The 21,178-nt window shown below is 44.4% G+C and overlaps 2 protein-coding genes across 2 annotated transcripts; one reads left to right on the forward strand and one right to left on the reverse strand.

The window, feature by feature from the left end:
* Positions 1-458: 458 nt before the first annotated feature.
* pxdc1b (PX domain containing 1b) lies at positions 459-8,381 on the reverse strand. The gene is made up of 5 exons (XM_068343581.1): positions 7,468-8,381; positions 3,266-3,357; positions 3,031-3,148; positions 2,832-2,943; positions 459-2,464 (listed from the first exon to the last, which is right to left on the reverse strand). The coding sequence occupies exons 1-5, from the start codon at positions 7,721-7,723 to the stop codon at positions 2,341-2,343; spliced, it is 702 nt and encodes a 233-aa protein (XP_068199682.1). The 5' UTR covers positions 7,724-8,381; the 3' UTR covers positions 459-2,340.
* Positions 8,382-11,977: 3,596 nt separating this feature from the next.
* Positions 11,978-20,744, forward strand: prpf4bb (pre-mRNA processing factor 4Bb). Its single transcript, XM_068304296.1, has 16 exons — positions 11,978-12,127; positions 13,286-13,367; positions 13,904-15,030; positions 15,198-15,365; positions 15,518-15,676; positions 16,356-16,437; positions 16,528-16,726; positions 17,543-17,616; positions 17,773-17,863; positions 18,128-18,275; positions 18,436-18,573; positions 18,678-18,831; positions 18,911-19,025; positions 19,112-19,263; positions 19,391-19,477; positions 19,573-20,744. The coding sequence occupies exons 1-16, from the start codon at positions 12,069-12,071 to the stop codon at positions 19,774-19,776; spliced, it is 3,039 nt and encodes a 1,012-aa protein (XP_068160397.1). The 5' UTR covers positions 11,978-12,068; the 3' UTR covers positions 19,777-20,744.
* The last annotated feature ends 434 nt before the right edge of the window (positions 20,745-21,178 follow it).

The raw sequence follows: 21,178 nt of genomic DNA on the forward strand, positions 1-21,178 counted from the left end.
AAAATATCTGTCTGTATTTGGCGCTTCAATACTAACGGTGCATTTTGTTAAGCTATTTCTCTTAACCGCTATTGAAGGTACCATAAGAATGTAGGCCCAATTGTGTACTTTTTTACTTATTAAATATCTAATTTTATGAATTATGGTGTGATAAGCTGCCTTTAAATGTGATTATTTAAAATAAAAAAGAATCTGACGTTGGTAGCTCGTACGCACCACCAGGTGGCGCTAAAAGATTACGAACCTGGGCCATCATGGTACTATTCACATGTACTGTACTTGTATTTTCAACATCTAGTAAGAGACTATTGGGAATATTTACACCTCACAAAATATGTCACTGATATTAAAAGTCTTCTATCTAAATTGTTCCTAAAATTGGTAAAATTATTTTATAAAATTAATTTTATACATATATTTCTTGTCCTCTGCATTATCACCCAAAAACAGAAAAATCACACAGGCATTTCTTTTATTAAAAACATTCTTGTATTGAGAAGCTTTTAGAAAAAAAAAAAAAAAGTTTAGAGCTAATACTGTTTGAAATGTTATTAAAACTTGTTACCTTTAATGATTAAATAATCTTCAGTCAGTCATTTTGTCACTTTTACACATTAAAATAAAAAAAAAAAAAAGATGTGACATCATGGAAAACACATCAGACTGATATTAAAAGGCGTGTTAATGTCACAGGATGTAGACTTAGTTCAGAAAGTACATTTTAAAAGAAATGTGCTCTATCTTGACGCTGGGACCTCAGCCCTTCCTGCTGACACACTTACATGTAGCAGTCCTATCACTGCACTGAAGCAGCCCAGTACCGTTTTAGCCCTGACTAACGTTAATGCATTAGCCCAGCTTACGAAGATCGTAGATATTTGATCTTTAAATATGAATTCATAGAGAATCTAAGCATATAAATACAAAGACATTATTTAAAAAGAGACTAAATTTGACCTTGGATCTGAAAATGGAACCCCAAATTCCAGTTTCTTTTTTTCTTTTTTTTTTTACCTTTAAAGTTCATTATCAGGCGTCGATTAATCTTTCCTGAAAGTTAAAGAGCTACACTTTCTCATGGGATGAATGGAAATCATGACTGTGTTACTAAATAGATTCATGTGGACGGCCTGGGTGCCAAGTTTTGTGAGGCTTGAAACGCCTTTGTATCTGGAGGGGCAGAGGACTGGACACAAGCTGTTAGCACACATTGTAAGGCAACAATGACTCCCGCATTAACAAAACTAACAAAACAAAAGAACACGGACAGACTTCCTCTCACGCTGAACAAATATATACTACTTGCTTTTCTCTGTCTTTCAAATATACTTAAGGCGGTTTCACCAGCTGAAGTGAAAGCGATCCCTTCGTGGTGGGGGAACCCATGAATATACAAAAGCTTGGGATTTTAACCGAGTGTTTGCCGATTTCATGCAACTATAGAAAGTTTTACTGCAGCAAAGTCGTTCCTCTCCTTCGGATAAAGACGGGACTTGTTCCAGACTCCCACATCCAGAAGGACTGGAATCAGCTGAACCCAGGATCTCACAGAACGGAGCCGACGTGACCTCAACCGACCCGCCGAACAAAGCCTTCTATCACATGGGCAAACAAGAGCGGAGAAACGATTCAGCGACACATCACAGCAACATTCAACGCTCTGCTGTAACAGAGCAAATGATTTGCTTCTAAATATAAAAGAATTATGAGCAACACTACAAACACCGATTACATGAATATTCAGGCTAAAACAGTCTAGGAACCTTTGGTGGGGTGGGGTGGGGGGGGGCAAAACCTGAAATGAAATCCATTCAATCTAGTTTTTCGTGCCAAAGATTCATCTGTAGTTACACAGGAATAAAAGTCAAGAGTCTCCACACGAGAACAGGAAGCACTTTAAATGAGACAACAGCATTTCTCCCGGCCATCTTGGAGGTCTGCTGTAGAATGAAAAACTGCAAAAACAGCTTAAGGGAGCAGCAAATGGTCCAGTATTGTAGTTTTATTCTGCATGTTTAAGTGGACGTGCAGCTCTCTCCCCTCTGGTCATTCAAAAGTCCTTAGACACCCCGGATGTTTGCATCCACCTCTGTTGCCACAGCAACACTTGCAAGCCAATCAGTATGAAGATAATCCCACCGCGATTTGTTTTCTTGACATCCTAAAGTAAGGCTCTGAAAGAGGCACAGCGGTGATGCTTAAAGTGGTTGAATCTAAGTGGAGGCGGGGGGGGGGGTTTTCTCGGAGCGGCTGCATGCATCTGTCCGCCATAGGTTCCATTAAGGGACACGCATTCCTCATTTTGGTGGCATTGGATGTCCGTCAACAGGCACCGGCTCCTCATTCCAGGATGTCCGTTTCAAACGGGACTAGATGGTAGTAGGAAAGGTTGGTGACGTACGCTTCCGTTTCCTCGTCACACAGGTCAGCTTCCATAGGCAAGAAGTCTGTTCCGTCCTCGTATCTGGAGTCAAAACCAAAGAGATGTTATTAAGAGGACAGGATGGAGCTCAGTGTGAGGCAGGGATTAAAAAAAAGTGTGTTTGATTTGAGGCTCTGAGGTAAAGACCACAGAGAATTCTTTTTGCACAAACAAGGTCAGAGAACAGTGGTAGGGGAAAAAATGTCAGCTATTTAGCAGGGATTCCGGGTCTAATTTGGCACCAAGAGGAATGAGTTCCTCTTTTGCTTCCCACACATGCCCAGGGAAGGAAGAGGTGCGCGCACACACTTCCTGTGGGGGCGGAGGGTCTTCGGGTTCATCCGCATTGAAGGACTTCACATTACTCACGAGCAAACACTGAAATATTTAGAACCAATGACATACTCACGTATGTTCCACCGAGTCGGTGGAGGAGGGTCTGTCTTTCTCTTCGGGCACGCTGTGGTCAAACACGATGGTTTCCGTGTTGGCCAGGCAGAATCCATTGGACCGCATGATTTCTGAAACGGTACGGAGGGTTGTGATGTCGCCGTGACGTCAGGGTCGTCTCCGTGTTAGTGTCACGTGACGCTTTTGACGTGACGCACCTGATATCTTGATGGGACTCTGGAAGCACGGCTGGATTCGGTGGACTTTGTCGTTCCTCAGCACCTGATCCAACGGCGACCGTTCAAAGAAAGTCAGCATGACCTCCGACCTGGAATACTGTGGAGTCGGGTCTTTAGTCAACAAGCCTATACTTGTGCATTTCCATAAATATAAATCTATTTTAAGAAGTTAAAGAAATAGGATTATTTGAGAGGTAACAGCTGAAGGACTCACTTTGTACGGCATGTTGATGGCGTTCTTCAGTAGTCTTTCCACCTCATTCAGTTTCTCCTCGATGTCGTTCGCCTCTTTAATCTTTACAAGCCCTGAAATAAACCAGTTTGAAAATCTAAAGACATCAAATGCAGAAAAAAAAACCCATCTGGAAATGTTAAGAACATAAAAAAATGCATGAATCTAGGCCCATAATTTAGATCAAGTCCAAAATTTGTGGATAAACCCAACCCTTCCATCCAGTTTAATGTCAATCAAAGAAGTTTAATCCATCTTGCTTTGTCCTGAAAGGTAGAAACCATTCCTGAATCCACCCTTTCATCTGGATCCCCACCAAAATTGAACTGATTCTTCTTTGGGATGCGACCACCCCAACATATAAGTTTCATGAAAACGTATCAGGTAGTTTTTGTGTAAAAGGACAAACAAACAGAAGCAGAGCAGCGGCGCTAAACGTTTAAATAACACCGAACAAAAGCATCAGACGGAGACAAAGCTGGCCGACAATCAAAATATGTCACGTCGCTATTTCTGAAGAACGCCAGCTGTTCTAACCTTTTACCGCCTACGGGCTGTTATCTGTCCAGAGGTCAGACACGACTAAATTTATCCTTTTGTCTACCAAAGGTCGCCTCAGAACGAGAACAAGGTAGCATTTCTATTAGCTGATATTTACCTCAAGTAAATGTAGGGGGGAGAAAAGGATTAAAATCAAGAATTCAGAGAATAAATGTGGGGCGTTATCTGAGGAAACAGATAGAAAGGCAATTTAAGAAGTAGTAGGAGTGTCAAGTCGACACTTTTGGACAAACATGTGAGCTGGCGGTCAGCAAGACGCCGTTTGTTACCGCGCTGACAAAGGGATGTGTGGAGAATAACAAGCCGCAGCGATGAGGCCCCGTCTGACGCAAGTCGTACAGACGTGGTCACATGACAACAGCGTGGAAGGAGTGAGTAAGAGGGCTTAAAGCAACACTCACCGCCTCCTCCAGGCGCTACAGCCGGCAGCGGTGACATCATCCCCACGGGGGTGTGAGGAGTGACCGGGCTGTTCGGTCATCACTGGGAGGTGATGTGAGTGGTAAAGGGTCCCACCCAGCGTGACCCCAGTGTGACCCCCATCCCAGAGTGTGACCCCCATCCTGCCTCCAGGATGTGACAAAATCTTGTGTCTTGTGCTGCCGTGAGGTTTTAAAGAACAACCCTACAGATGTGTTTTGTATGTTTTAGACTAGAACCAATATCCCTACAGACCTAATAAGCAGTCGGGGGTGGGGGGGTTGATCCGGGACCAAAAATAGAATCCTTGTCAAACTACAAATCGGTGTCAGCTGCTTAATGGAAGCAAAGCCTGGGTGATTTTTCCACTGAGTTTATGTCCCGCCAAGACGCGTGCTAAAGAATCAGAAGTAAAGTTCGTGATGAGGTTGGATGTCGTGTAGTGTCAATACTTCCAAACTGGGATACACAGTGCAACAGGCGTGTGTGTGTATGTGTGTGTGTGTGTGTGGCGACATGGAAAAACATGTGTGGTGATAGTTGCAACAGCTGATTGCTGGTTGCACAAGATTTAATCCATCTGTGGTCATCTCCATGTCAACACTCGCCTGCTGCCGTGGGGAGATAACAGAGTCAGTCACTGGTATGTTCGCACTGTAATTGTGTTCATGTGTCGTCTCTGTTATTGCCGTGACGGTAAATGGTGATAAGTGAAGTAGGAACTCTGCTTTAGATTCATCGTGTTATCAGATGGCGTTAGCATCTGCTAGCCGTTCAGAGGAAATGTGATAAAAACAGATGAGAACACACAAGAACCGCTGAGTTTCTGTCATATTCTCTCTGACTTTTGGGAAATTATTCCACTCCATTATTCACTATTTAAAGTTTTCAATGCTAAGCTAAGCTATCCAGCTACTGGATACTGAAAAAAAAATGTAAATATCATTTAAATATGGTATTAATTTATAACAGCTAGACATTTTTGGCCTACTGTCACTCTACTGGGCTGTGATTGGCTTGTATTACCACGATGTGATTGGCTGGTGATCAGGAATTCCTTTTGGAAGCCTGTCGCTGTCAAAGATCCGATCGCCCTCCTTCGAAAAAGAAATAGAGAAACGTCCTGGAAGTGGACTCAAAAGTGTTCAATGTAAAGAATTCTTATTCTGAGTTAGACTGTGAGGGACAGGGGAGGAAAGAGGGTGGGGGGCGATTTTGGACGCGGCCTGCGTCGACATGCCTCTGTCAGATCTGGCTCTCCTGGAATGCGAGGGATCACTTCCTGTCTGCGTGCGCTCCCGGGTCACATGTAAAGAAAGAGCTGCTGGGTCTTTTCAGACCAGAGGTACTAAACATGGCAAGTCCACCCCCTACCCCCCAACACTCACTAACATCCCAACAATGACATCAGCGTAAATGTTCTGCACGTCTTCAGTGTTGCCAAGGCGCGCCGCGGAAACAGGAAAACATGCAAAGTGGAGTGAGAAAGAGCAGAGCTGCGTTTTTTCCCTTCGGGAACGAAGCTGAGAGGTGAAAACAGAGCGATGAAGATGACACAGAAATGGAAAGAGATGAGGAGAATGTTAATAAACCTGTGGATCTTCATCCATCCATCCATCCAAACGGTAAAAACAGCTTGAACCAGTGAAGCATCATGTGTTAGTCAGAGCTCTGTGTCATTTTCAACACTAACCCAGATTTTTAAAAAAGTGTAAGACGCTGACAAAGAATAAAAAAGTGAATCATGAAAAAATGATTTCTCACTTCCCAAAATGCATTGCACACGGCATCGAGGAAGTAACGAGTTGTCAACAACTTTGTCGGCTGCATGGTTCCGGGTTTAGGGTTTAGGATCAGGGCCGGAAGCAGAGCTTTCCATTGGTCAATGAAGAGATGTTTCCAAAACATTCATATAGGCTCGGAGGGTCGACACAAAAGGGAAGTGCAAAAAGAGATCACAGACGCTGATGAAACTGGGACGTCTGCCAAAGCTGTTGGCAGCGCCACCGAGTCAAACATCCAAAGCCTGACCACTAAAACTTTCGGGCCCTTCAGGCCTGACGCGACGTCGCTGTTTCACGCTGTTTTTAAAAGGGATGTCTAGTTCATGTTGGTCTTTTTTTGTGTATCCTAGTTGGGAATCGGACTTTCGGAGGCAGAAACAGGAAAGCAAACGTCAGATAACTCACAGATTTTATCTTCCAAGTATTGACAAGGATTTAGAAAGCGGCTCAGAGCATTTTGGTTCAGAGGTTTGTGAAAGGTGCGTTATTGTGGTTTGGTTAATTATTACTCTGTCCAAACAAAGAAGCATGACCAAACCGTGATGTAATTCAGTTCAACTTAACCCTGGAACTTCATTGATTATGACTACATGTTTTCCTCCTTTTATTCTGGTGATCTATATGTTAAAACATAGGTGGACATTTGTTCTTATTTGCACGTTAATCAGGGGAGAATGTCGCTGTGAAGAAAACAAACGTCCCCATAAACACAAAACAGCGGCGGTGGAATCTGAGGCCCGGGGTAAACAGGAATATCACTTTACAGGAGGGTTTCCTGCACAGGGAGAAACAGTTTTCCTCCCCACAATCTGCTGCTGGGGTTCGGGGGGGGGGATTTTCCTGTTGCAAAATTCAAAGCATAAACTTTTCAAGCACAGAAAGCTGCAAGAAAAGATAGAATAACTATTCAGTAAACAGCTCAACTGGCAGGAAGTTAAAGTGAGCTGCAACAATTTGATTGGTCAAGACTCCACAACTCCAAAACCATCCTGACTGAACCCTGAACCCCCGGAAAAGAGTGTCCAAGTTTTATATATAAATATACCGTAGATAGATAGACTGTAGATCCAAATATGCAACATTTTAAAATTAAAATTATTGAAATTATATTAAAAATTATTAATTTAATTATCCACTCTTCATTAGCCAAAGATCCATCCCCACTAAAAACATTTCGCAACTGGAGATCTCTTGGGGACAAACAAACAAACAAACAAACAAACGATGACATAAATAAAACAGATGAGGTGAGACTTAGGGAGGGGGGGGGTTAAACTGTCTTGAGTTTCTTCACACTCCTGATCAAATTTAAAACCATATCTAAACAGCTATATATTTAATTCTAACACACAATTTTCGGCCGTGACGTCACGTTTCCCCGCAGCGCTCCGCGCCCCCCCCCCCCTCCGCGGTACCGACCTTCTATGAGCGGACACTTTGACAGCTCCCTCCTGTCCTCGGGGAAGGACTCCAGCAGCCTCCGGAACAGCCGGCCCAGATCCGAGTAACTCCGGTGGAGGTAGAGAATGTTCCTGTCCGACCACTCGGTCCGGATCTCGAAGAACTCCTCTTCCTCCCCCCGGGGGCTGATGATGAGCCTCCGGACCCCGTTGACCCAACAGTCCCGGACGAACATGTTGACCAGCGACGTCCCTTCAAACACAGCCGATGCCATTCCTCTTCCCCGGGGGAGTCAATCCAGCATGTTGTGTGTGTGTGGGGTGGGGGTGGGAGTGGGGGGGGGGAGAAGGAGTGGATGGAAATAGAACTTATTTCCCAAGAAGACAACTTTGTGAACTTGTGCGGCCGCTCCGCTCCGAGCGGCGGCTGTGCGTAAAGGACGCTGACGGTGGCGCAGCGCAGCGCAGCGCAGCGCAGCGCATCACGGCCGGAATCTCAAACGTGGCATGATTTGAGGAGAAAGAAAAAAAAAAAAATTAAAGATACCGCCCCGCAAAAACAGATGCGGGGATATCGATCCAACAACAGTGTTCCCAGTTCGAAGAAAAGTGGTACATCTCTGCTGAATCTCCTCCTGCTCCTCCTCCTACAGTCGGTCACTAGATTCTTTAATCCAGAACGCGTTACTTCACACCGTCCGGATTGGCAGTTTCCTCCCTCCTTCCTTCCTTGACAACAGTGTTGTTACAAAACCAGCCCCGTTTTTTTTTCTTTTTCTTATTTATACCCAAGAAAAGTTGTGAATATAAACCTATTCCCCTGCTATGCTTTGGTAAAAGTTGGGTTTACCCTGGATCAGTCGCCGCTGCCACGTCTGTCTTCAGATCAGTGCACTTAATCTTAAAATGAAGTGTCTGGAGATGCACTGGGGAAAAAAAAAATCCCATAAAGCCCAACAACCCATACCTAGCAGTTCTTTTTCCAGTTGAGCAGCTATAATATCTCCCAGAGCTAAACTCACCATTTTTGGTTTTGGAACAGTTTGGAATCTTGCCTTTTCAAGCAGAAAACAAAAAAACAAAAACAAAAAATGCACTGACCAAAAATATGAAAGCCAGAGATCCCTGTGTTGTGAACTTCTGCTTCCAGTCCAGTGGAAGCTTTACAGGAAGTCAAGTCATGACAATTTGGCTGTAATTAAGTGCTGTACTTCCCTGCAGACTGCTAGAGTAGAAGCAGTCCGTTGGTCAAGGCGCTCAGGAAATAGCCGGCTAATTGCAAGTAAAAGCAAACTGTAAAACGCTCTGGACACACATATAAATCTGTTGGGATCAGAGGGAGCAACCTGGTTGAAAACGAGCACAATTATGTTTATGAGATGGAGCAGATGGTTGCAGGAGGGTTCACATGTGACCCTCTGATGGGTCTCATTTGACAGTATGGCGGCTACAGAGAAGATGTAAAAAAGAAGATAAATAGTTGAATAAATATGGGAAATATTCCAGTCTCACTTATCCCACAATGTCAGCCACAGGCATATTTTCCAGCTCTTTTGGACAGTTAACATTATTTCCACATCCTGACCTTTTTATGGGACCCAGATCCTCGTTTGACTTGAACAGTGAAGTGTTTTAAACGCTGAAAAACATCTCAGCGTTTGTTTACAGCGAGATCGGGATCGTGTTACTTCAGATGATTATGTCTGCAAAGGCACCAACTGTAAGCTGTGTCATTACCACAGTGGGGATCAGACAGTGAGACACTGTGATATTAAAGCATCAGGCCGGCGCTGATGGTAGACTGGACATGCAGCAGTGAATCACCCCCAACTGGATGGACTGTCCATCCATACTGGTTGGTCTTCAAAAGCCGAGATGAACCCATGTGGCGCTGTCAGGCTTTGCCCGGCCGGACACCATCGTTTGAAGGCCTGACCAAAGCTGTGGACGTCTTATGTTAAACTATAAAAGCAACAATATAGACTTCAAGTGAAGTCCTGCACATTTCATCTCATCCAGAGACAGCTTTGCATAGATGCTAACGTGTTATCAGGTCCTGTAATAACAGGATCAGTCCGTACTGAGCCCAGCGTCAATCTGTGGTTCAGCCACATTTAATGATTCTGCACATTCCGTCCCGATACCCAGGTCCAGCGTAAAACCTCAGAGAGAGGAAAATTGAAATGGAAAAATAGACTTTTGCCCACTCATCCCTAAAAGCTTTCTCGTGCAGAATTTGAAACACACATTGTCCAATGTTAGGATGTATCCAACGGCAAGAAAGTCAAAGGAACTGACAGACGTGGCCTCTTTTGTCTTTGTCCTGCCATAATTTCTCACATCGAGACATTAAATAGACTCCTTTCCTATCTGATCATGTGACATCCTTTTATAAAAGTTGATAAATTCTGCATCAAACATTTACGGTGGATGTTTTCCTTCTAACCTGACTGTTGGACCTGCAGCAGACTTAAAGACTGATTTCATTCTGTAATTATCACACGGGTGAAATTTAATGCTCAAGTTTATTTCTGCAGCTCAGAGGACGGGGGGGGCAGGAGTCAGATTCAAAGTCGCCCGCAGGCTGCTTCTTCATCCTACCCCTGACATAAATCTCAACCCCTGACGAGCCCATATGCTGGGGTCGACCCCTCCAACCTGCCTCTTTGACCTTTAAATCCCACCACAGCCTCCGCTGTTTCAAGAAATCAAACACCGGCGGCCTCATAAAGCGGGAAATAAAGAAAAAACATAAAGATGGACACATCTGTCAAGGAACAAAGAACATCTGCGTGGACGGCGGCGGGCGTCTCCCTTTCATTGAGAGGCATTGTGGGCCGTGGCGGCGCTTCACTCATCGGAGGCCGTTCGGAGTCATAATTCTGTCCCGGTGTGCAGAAAGCTAACAAAACCCAGTGAGGAGGGTTAGCAAAGTGCCTGAGTGTGTTTAACTGGCTGTATAATGAACTGCGCTCGTCTTCACCGAGCATCTGTTGGACCTCGTGCTTTATGGCTCCATCTTTATTGTGTCTTCAGCGGAGCTTGGAGAGTCGGGGGCCCAATGAGACTCCAGGCAGACCCATCGTCTGCCTGTTTTATTTCCTCGCTATGGAAATTTGAGCTTCCATCCTTCAGGATTCATAAATCACATCTGCAAGTTCAGGGCATCAAGATATTCATGCTGTCGCCTCTGTGAATGTCGTTCCTTCCCTTGTGTTATCAGGCGCTGCTGCACAAATCCACGTGAAATGCTGATTTTCTGGGCATTAACTCCTTAAACTTTTGAATTTATCACCTCCTTCAATTCATTATGTACGCACACACAAAAGCTTGTATTTTGTTTTAACATCTTTCCCTTCCTTTAAATTTAGAATATTTTTTTAATAATATTTTGGGGGTTTTTTAAGAAATTTTCACAATGGTTCAAATTGATATTCTTGGAAAAGTAGAATTGCTTCAGTTTAGTTTAGCGGTTTCAGATATGATTTGCAAATTTCCTGATTGCAACCATTCTCTCATGGTAAAAATACTCTGATCCAGACTCTGTTTCCCTCTGATTTTCATGCAAAGCTAGGCTAACTTTATAGATGATGTGTGATGTTGATCATTTCATGTGACACACAAAAAAAGAAACATGTATATCTCACAAAAACATTGCTCTGTTTCTCTAAGGATTTAAAATTTCAGAGCGAACATGAAGTTCTCAAAGTCACATGTTTAAAAATCAAATTTTTAGATGTAATTTGCGTCTCTATATAAATCTGAGACCTGCTGTGTTCTAGCCCAGCCTGCACAGACTAGGATGTCAATGAAACTCATGACACTAACACCAACACCTGCAGGACTGTCAACTGCCAAAAATACTTGCTCCATCTGCCAGGATGTCAACATGAATGCTGTAATATCTGCACATCTCCTGCCTCATAGTAACATGGTTTACTGCTTCACATAAAGCTGTCAGGTGTGAATAAGCCTTTGAATGCTCCTGCGTGATCCCGTGATCAGGAGAGTTCTTCTTTCAGCTTCAAAATATGATTTCAGTTTGTCCGAGGTACAAAACTATTCTTACAAAATGCATTCTATAGTCTAAAATTCTTTCTGAGGCCAGAGAGTTACAGCAGAAATGCATCTGCTCAATGCAGTGATGCGCCCTTACACATAGTGCTGATTACTTTAACCACAAATACAATGAGAATCAATGGGTTGCTGGACACTCAGAATGCTTTACTGGAAGAAAGAAGAAAATCCCTCAAATTGCACACACACAAACTCACTTACACCCCATGGTGCATGAGAGGCCCACAAAACCACATAGACCACTAATTTACTTAGAGGGTCATCCTGTGGTTTTGGCCTCCTGGAACCATTCTTTTTTTTTCTCATGGTTTATTAGGATGTGTCTCAAAGGCAGCGCCCAAGGTTTTCTTTATAGAAAATAACAAAGCATTCTAATATAAATCAAGTGTGCCCTCTGGTGGACGAAAGACGTACTTCACCACACAGATCCTGATTGCAGGGTGTCGCCAATACGACAGAGGGCGCATTAGTTCTGTGGCGTTGTTGCGCTTCTCCCATGAAAGAAAGGAGAGCGAAGAAGAAACGGCCCCTCAGCTGTGGAAAATGGCCGACGTTAAGATGGACATCGCCTCCACAAGAATGAATAATGGCAACGAACACGTGTAAGTCAATTATTTTAAGATGAATAATTCACGCTAGAAGCATACAAGACCCTTTGTCACTTGAAATCATAAGAGAACCATTTTTAAGCGTTGTAGGGGTTCACTGAATAGTCGGTACATGTTGTTACCGGGGTTAGCTATAGGACTTGTCATCGATTGGCTAACGTACTTAGCCGTACAAGCTAATGTTCTTTAGCTCACCTAGCATCAAGTTTCGGAAAACGCGCAGCACCTGGAAGTGCAGCTCAATTGCAGTGTTTTTGTGTTCTTCCATAAAACGCGACAATAATTATCGGGCTATAAACGCGTGGTATTAAGCAACATGTACCCAGAACGTAACGCAATTTAGCTAGCAGCATAGAGCCCTCTAGCATTAAGTTTGCTACGAACGTTTAGCTTCTCCGAGCTAATTAGTAAAAACAATATTGGCGGCTGTTACCGGCCCAGAGTGAACGTGTCAAATTTAAATGACGGTAACGGTGAACCGCGTCAAGAAGCAAATTCCTATTGCAAAAAGTTACACACATTATTTTTAACGTTGGCGTTGTACGGTTTTGCTGTTTGTAGCTACATTCGGCACATTATATAATCATATTTACCACGTTTACTAGCCTATTTTGGGTTTGTTGTGAAATAAATGCTGCATCCGGTTGATTGTCTTCATTTTAACGCTGGCAAAATGTGCTGCGTGGAAAGCAATGGATTGATTTCACGACGTGTTTGCAAACCGTCCAGTAATTTGTTCAAATAAACGGATATCACCCCTTTTATACGTTAACGAACGGGTTACATAGGCAAAACTCGGTGAAAATGTAAATGTAAGCACGATCTGAGCCCTGCGAGGACAACTGGGATTTATTTGTCTTCCATTAGAATCACCTGCTGACCTGGTTGCCAATGGTTACCGGATTGGTGTGGGTGATGGGAGGGAGACGCCAGTAGAAAGCTTCTGTATATGCTGAGTGTAATATGTTTAAATGTTGCGTAGTTTGGACTTTAAATTTTTCATTTTGAGTTATATTTTTTAATAAAATGCCTCCAATTTTTTTTTTTTTAAATTTCAAGTCGTTCAAAATGTCAGTTATAATCTATGGAATTGTTAATTTATCACTAATCTACAATAGTTCTGTTCAGTGTTTAATTTTATTTCTCTAACAGAAAAGAGGACCTGGAAAGTCATCAAAGAAGTGGAAATGAGGACAGCGGAGATGTGTCTGAGGAAGAAGGGGAGGAGGAAGAGGTGAGGGTGAACAACACAAAACCTTTATATCTTAAGTGGTGTGATGGCGTGATTCAGATCCAAACCTGTGTTTTAACATTAGAATAATTTGCACTTCGTTTCAAACTGCAGTTGCAAAAAAGATTGTCTTTGCTAATCTGGATTTGATGCATCTAATATAATTTGGGATGTCCTCTTCATCTTCCCGGTATTTTATTTTTGTCCCAGAATTTAGTAAAAAATGTGTTGGCAGGAAGGAGACAGTGGTTCAGTGGAACCAGCTTGTTTTTTTCTAAATAGAGATCATCAGAATTATCAGAATAAGATCTCATCACACTGTATCATCTTTTTCCTAGATTTAAAAACAGTAACCTAAATGTGAAAGTGTACACAATCAACTATAGACGGTTATATTTTTAGGATTTAACCCTGCAGTTGTGTATAATCTTGATTTCCATCAAATAATATTGAGAAGAGAGACTTTTTGCTTCAATTATACAGTGTATGAGAATGTATATATTGAGGCTGCCAGGCTGATGTGGTGTGTTTCTTCACAGGAGGAGGCCGTCACCAATGGGGAGAAGACAGAAGAGGGGCCTAAGCATCACAGCAGCAGTGGCAAACACAAAAGGAAAAAACACAAACATCGCAGCAAGCACAAAAAACATAAGCATGCCTCTGATGAGGACAAGGACCGTAAACGCAAGCATCGTCACAAACACCGGAAACACAAACGTAAAGAGGGATCGTCTCCCTCCGGCGCTGCCCTTTTTAGCTCCTCCAGCCACAGGAAGGTTGAGTCTTCACCCTCCTCTGGACATCCGAGTCTGGATGACAGGGCCTTGCTGGAGGACTTGGAGAAACAGAGGGCCATGATTAAAGCTGAGCTTGACAGCCAGTTGATGGAGGGTAAAGTTCAGTCAGGCATGGGCTTGATACTTCAAGGTTACAACTCTGGATCGGAAGAAGATGGAGATGCTAGGATCAGAAATGGAGAACAGCGTCAAAGAGGCAGCTCAGGAAAACCCATATCTCCCAGAGGAGGGAAAAGTGTGAAATCTAGACGGGACTCTACAGACGCCACTAAGTCCAGTGTCAACCGGCGCAGTCGGAGCAGGTCTACAGACAGACATGGACCGGCCAAAGAGCCGAAGCAGGATAAGGCGACCAAAACCACCAAGGACACAGGTGCTAAAGACAGAAGCCGCAATCAGAGTAGTTCGAAAGACAGAAAGCGTCTTGATAGCACCGACAGATCCAAGGAGAGAACAAGGAAGTCCAACTCCCCCTCCAGCTCAAGAGCAGAGCAGAAAAACCGCTCTGAAAAGCGCTTCTCTCCTCAGCGGGACGACAGACCCAATCAGGAGAGAAGCAGCAGGAGCTCCAGATCAGCCGGACGAGAACGGCCGAGTCGTTCAGACACAGACCGGGACAAACGACCGGCCAACAAGTCCCCTTCCAAGGACGCGTCATCTGGGAAAGAGAACCGCTCCCCTCACCGACGAGGGCTCCACAGCCCCGTGAGGAAACGCAGTGCTTCGCCACGCCACAGAGACGCCCACCACCCCTTAACCGGTGGCTCAGACAGGACATCCAGAACCAGGTCACCCAGAAGAGGCCGCAGCCGCTCAGCAGAAGTCGGTGTCAGGAGGAGGGAGGCTGACAGGCTGGACTCACCCATCAGGTTGGTGGACAGAGTCATCGCTTTAAAATCCTCTCACGGTAGAAGAAGCTGACCATTAGCCTTGACGGAGTACCAATGAAATCCCACGTTTGTCATTTGTATAGAAAACATTGAACTTGCAGGTCAAATAATGTGACATGTGATCAGCTGTCTGTCGGTGTCGACAGGAAGCGCCCCCGGCCAGATCTAGGGCCCAACAGGGATCGATCACGAGACACCAGTCCCAGAGCAGCCGCTCGTCGCAGGATGAGTCGATCGCCTCTTAGACGAAGGTCCCCGTCACCGAGACGACGCTCCAGATCTTCCCCCCGCAGACGATCGCCAATGCGACGCAGGTGATGGCGCGTGCTACGCACTTTGCTCTGATGTCAGTTATACCAATGTCTTATTTACTCCAGCATCTGTCAAGCTCTCATTTTAGCTTTTTCTCTGGTGGTTTTAATGCAGCAAGATCTTTTTCAGATTAAAACTCACCTATGCCCTGCAGGTCCATGGAGAGAGACAGATATGGCAGGCTCAGACAATACCGGCGCTCAATGTCCCGTGACCGGGACAGGAGGAGGCGACGCAGCAGAGATGAGGACAAGTTCAAGGGCAGCCTGTCAGAGGGCATGAAAGTCGACCAGGAATCCTCAGAGGGAGAAATGTGAGTCAAAGAGGGGCTAATCTGGACCTGTGAGATTATTTCAAGTCAATGTGGGCTGCTTTTTGTACTCATCGTTTTTAGACCAAAATTTACCTGCAGCTGTCGGTGCCAGAGACGGGGCTAGCTCAGGTTGGGTGGTGGCAGGAGACTTTCATACATGTTTGAAACACAAATATTTTGGCCTGATTTGTACTTTGACAGTGAATTATTTATTGCTTGTTACTTACCAGCGTCTTCTTGAACAAGTTACTGCCACACCTTCAGTAAGAACACAAGTCATGAAGCCGCACAAAAGACTGTCGTAGACTGAGAACAGTGTTGATTTATGAAAATGTACGTTCAAAGTCAGACTGTGTCAAAGTACATTTGTCTTTTAAATCAATATGACAGATGTTTAAATAAGGGGGGGTGAAAGCCTTTTTAAAGTTCTGTTACATTTTTACCTACTTGTTGAACAGAGATCAGGAGCAACTGCTTATTTTGCTAATTAGGGTTGGAGGATAGGATACTATCGCTACGAGCCATGAACAACGTATTCACAGCAGCTGGAATATATCAACGATCCAAAACAGCAGGTTAACAAATAAGCAGCAATTTAATAGTAAAAGGTGACGTCCCACCATATTGTTGAGTTATTTTGATCTCAGTATAACAATAACTGTCTTGTTTGTGTTTGCAGGTTAGATGACTATGATGGGGAAGAGGTCGATGAAGAGGCGCTCATTGAACAGCGACGGCAGCAGCGCATGGCCATCGTCCAGGTCCGCACACATACACCGCCACACCAAACCAGTTGTTGTCATCGCTGTATCTGTCATTTGTATCGACCTCTTCGTGCCGTTGTTGTACAGAAATACAAGGTGGTGAACGAGGACACCATGGTGTCGGAGCCCAGCAGCCCTCAGAGCAGCACGCGCAGCCGATCGCCCTCGCCCGACGACATACTGGAGCGGGTCGCCGCTGACGTCAAGGAGTACGAACGGGAGAACCTCAACACATTCGAGGCCAGCATCAAAGCCAAGCACAACCTCATCGCCCAGGAGAAAGACGGTAATGTCCCGGTCTGAATGACCGTTTCTATGGTTGCGTACAAGGCCAACTGAATGAACGACACCACCAGGTGTGCACCGCAATCAGGGTCAAAGCACAATTCAAGTATTTGTGGCAGGATGCAAATATTAAATATCTCCCTCCAATATCTGCACAAGAATTGTTCAGGTTCCTGTGGATCAAGATCATTTTTTTCGTATTCTGACCAATCAAACCAAGTTAATCGAGACGTCGTTGATCACAGACAAGGAGATGAACACCTGAAGAGCAAAACTCTGTCAGGAAGAATCCATCGACACGTTTTCTGCTTTTATCACCATCTGAAGTAAGACGTCAAAATGACATTATGCTCTTACAAACAAGCTCAGCTGGTTTGGAGGGAGTGATTTCCAATCTAAAAGAGATGATTGGTTGAGTTTTTGCCCTGCCTTTTAAATTCACCAAACAATAAAAGCTCAAAAGTCCGTACTTCCCTCCAGTTTGGGAGTAGTGGTCTTTTCCTGTGGCCTGTTTCACACTGGTTTCTCACAGGCTGGTGAAGATCACCGGTCAGAGACGGAACAACAACGGGCTTGATCTGTGTGGGAAATGCAGAGAGTTTTGTGATGCAGGGATTTTTAATTTTCTGTCTTTCTGTCATGTGTTCATTCAGTTGCTGGCTTGTAATCCAAAGCCTGACTGTCTCTACCACCTGCAGCATATTTTGAGCTCTGCAGAGTATGTGAATCAAACACGTTCCACATATTCTGTTTTACAACATAGCGGATCACAAGAAACTCAGCCTGTGTTGTTTTATTGTTTGTTTGTTTGTTCCAGGAGCCAATCCAAAGAAGCCTTCAGCCCCCGACATGTTTACAGAGTCTGATGACATGTTTGCTGCTGACTTTGATGTGAGTGTTTCAGCACAAGGGGAAATCAGGGCATTGCTTTTAGAATCTCCTCTGCGTTTTTAGCCTCTGTGTAATTTCCACTGTGTTTGTAGGAAATGAGACGATCATTTGAAGACGTCACAAAGCCGCTCATCTCATCTTTGTCTTCTTCTGCAGAGCGCCAGGATGAGGGCAGCTGGTGTGGGAAAAGACTTCAAGGAGAACCCCAACCTCAGGGACAACTGGACCGATGCTGAGGGTTACTACCGTAAGCGCTCCGCTGCCATAATCCTCGTTTTGTTTCTCGGGACAGGTGTTATCGATCTGCATGATCAGAAGTTTTGTCGTCCGTCGTGAATGAAGTGAGGAGCGGGTACAGGAATGGCCTTTGTCTGTCTTTCTGATATTTTCTTCCTGTCTGTCTTCAGTGAATTCTTCCATGGCGGGGAATCCTCAGTTGCTCATGCTCGGTTTCAGTGTGTATAACAGCCTCCCATGATGGTGACGTATTTATGATTGTGTGCTTATTCAGGGGTGAACATCGGCGAGACACTGGACAAGCGCTATGACGTGTACGGCTATACCGGTCAGGGTGTGTTCAGTAACGTGATCAGAGCCAGAGACACCGCCAGAGCTGGCCAGGAGGTGGCAGTCAAGATCATCAGAAACAACGAGTTGATGTGAGTCCAGTCTTCTTACAATCATCCCTCAGTAAACGTGGGGGAAGAAAAGAATACCCGAATAATTAAATATTTAGGAATGCATCAATATCAACAAAAGAAGCTGTCATGATTGTTTGAGTGGATTCGCTTTAACGGTGTTGGGGTTTTTTTCCAACAGGCAGAAAACGGGTTTGAAAGAGTTAGAATTCCTCAAGAAGTTGAACGATGCTGATCCCGACGACAAATTCCACTGCCTTCGCCTCTTCAGACACTTCTACCACAAACAGCATCTTTGTCTTGTTTTTGAGCCTCTCAGGTACTAAAAGCAAAAGTCCTGCCCTCACCCCATCCTTTTCATTTGAGATTTGCATTGACACAGTGGCTTCACACCCTTTTTTTCTATTTTATTCTAATCCTCAGTATGAATTTGCGAGAGGTGTTGAAGAAATACGGTAAAGACGTTGGGCTTCACATCAAGGCCGTGCGCTCCTACAGTCAGCAGCTCTTTTTGGCCCTCAAGCTGCTCAAACGATGCAACATCCTCCACGCTGACATCAAGCCCGACAACATCCTGGTAGAGTCGACGTTCATTCCCTTACTGGGAGGATGAAGTCCTCATTAGTGTGCTGATTTATTTTTGTCCTTTTTTAAAGGTGAATGAATCGAAGACCATTCTGAAGCTGTGCGACTTTGGTTCTGCGTCCCATGTTGCCGACAATGACATCACTCCCTACTTAGTCAGCAGATTCTACAGAGCTCCAGAAATCAGTAGGTTGTGTCAAAAAGTTTAAATCAGCGATGTCATCATCAGTTCTGTTCCAAACCTCTCTCATCGGTTTTGTGTTCCATTTCAGTTATAGGGAAACCATACGACTACGGGATCGACATGTGGTCTGTTGGCTGCACTTTATACGAGCTGTACACTGGCAAAATCCTGTTTCCTGGGTCTTCTAACAATCACATGATCAAACTAGCGATGGACCTCAAGGGCAAGATGCCCAACAAGGTAAAGGTTGCATCACGCAACTTCAGATTCATCAGTTATTGTTTCTCTTGAAACAAGAGGCATGGCTGCTCGATTGTTTTGTTGGAGAAGTTACGGCTGACGCAACGTCTGGGTTTTCTTCCCTCAGATGATCCGCAAAGGTTTGTTCAAAGACCAGCACTTCGATCAGAATTTGAACTTCTTGTACATTGAAGTAGACAAAGTGACAGAAAGGGTAAGACGCTCCTCCTGACTTCAGCGTGTTTTCACATCTGGTTTGTAACAAGCATCAAACGTTTCACCGACTCGTCCGCTTCCGTGTCCCATTAGGAGAAGGTGACGGTGATGAGCACCATCAACCCCACCAAAGACCTGCTGGCCGACATGATCGGAGGCCAGCGGCTGCCTGAGGACCAGAGGAAGAAGGTGATGCAGCTGAAGGACCTGCTGGATGGTACCCTGATGCTGGACCCAGCCAAACGCATCAGCATCAACCAGGCTCTGCAGCATCCCTTTATCCAGGAGAAGATCTGATACTCCCCCACCCCCCATCCCCACCCCACACCCCTCCAAGCACGACACAGTCCCAGAGCAGCGAAACAACCACTAACCCAGCTCTGAGGGCTCTGAAGCGAAGCAGCCAACCACAGACTTCTACTCAGAACGTCACGGATTGTTTGTTCTTCCTCATCTTTATTTTCATCATGGAGACGTAACTGTGTTTTATTGTAAATACATTATTGAACCAGTAGACAGTCTTGATTTTTTTTTCTCTCTCATTGTAAACTTTCCCTCATACTCAGCAGCACATTTCTGGACTTAAATTTTTTTTTAATTTAACTGGCATTGGAATGAGAAGTTTTAAAGAAGTATAATTCCTGTAAATACTGTCTGTCTACTGCAGTAATGATCTCCAGCAGCAGGCGCTAGTTTCCTCGTAGTCGCAAACATCTAAGCGCATTTTTAAAACCACCTTTCTCATTTTTCGGGGCGATGCATGCTTTTGAATGTGCACCCTTTGTGCTTTAGATTTCTGTGGTGCGGGCCTGTGTAAACGCTCCGTATGTGCATCAGTGTCCCACGTCAACCCATCCCAACCCCCTTCCTCCACCCCCCTCCACCAGTCTCCAGGCCTCTCAGTCTGAGCAGAAGGAATATAGATGCATATTATGTACTCCTTGAACATTTTTTTTCTTGTTTTCTTTAGCTGGACATTTTGGTTTTTTTTACCTCCCAGTCCAACAGTCGGTCCCGGCTCTCAACGGCTCTCACTTTCAAGTGCCTCCGATACGAGCCTAATGTGTTAAAAGCGAACAATGCTAGCCTGTTGAAGCCACATGTGACCCTCCTCTCCTTCTGTAGTATCTAGTTGTTCATGTGATTTTCTTTTCCTCACCACCCCCCCACCCCTTAAATGGAAAAAAACAACAAAATTGATCTTGTGATTTCAATAAAGAATAGTTGTGGAACAGCTGCTGAAAGCACCTTCAGTATAATTCAACTTTTTAGTAATAAAATGTTTCCTATTATATACCAACGCCACTTTTCCTCATTCTATCCCTAGCATGTTTGCATGGCCAAGTAAGATGTCCGGTACATCGTGTCTTAACCCCAATAGCATGTTTGAAAAAAAAAAGCCATATTGGAAGTGGATGGAATATGTGCAGATTTTAAAACTAGATTTTAGCCGTTCCCCTGCTGAGAACCATCTGAAAACAGCGAGAGCGAAAGGGGATATTGCTCCATCCATCAGAACATCAAAAGTAAAGTCCCGTCTTATTTTGTATCCAGTTGGAACAATTTTAGCTCTCCTGCTCCCTCTCCACAGTTGGAAAGTCTTCCCATACCCTTGATTTCCATCACATGATTGCACTTGTGTTGAGCTTCTAAAAAGCATAATGGGAGAATCGCTTAGACTAGATTACCATTTTCCTTC

This window comes from Antennarius striatus, chromosome 20, assembly GCF_040054535.1.
Source record: "Antennarius striatus isolate MH-2024 chromosome 20, ASM4005453v1, whole genome shotgun sequence".
In the NCBI taxonomy this organism is placed as follows: Eukaryota; Metazoa; Chordata; class Actinopteri; order Lophiiformes; family Antennariidae; genus Antennarius; species Antennarius striatus.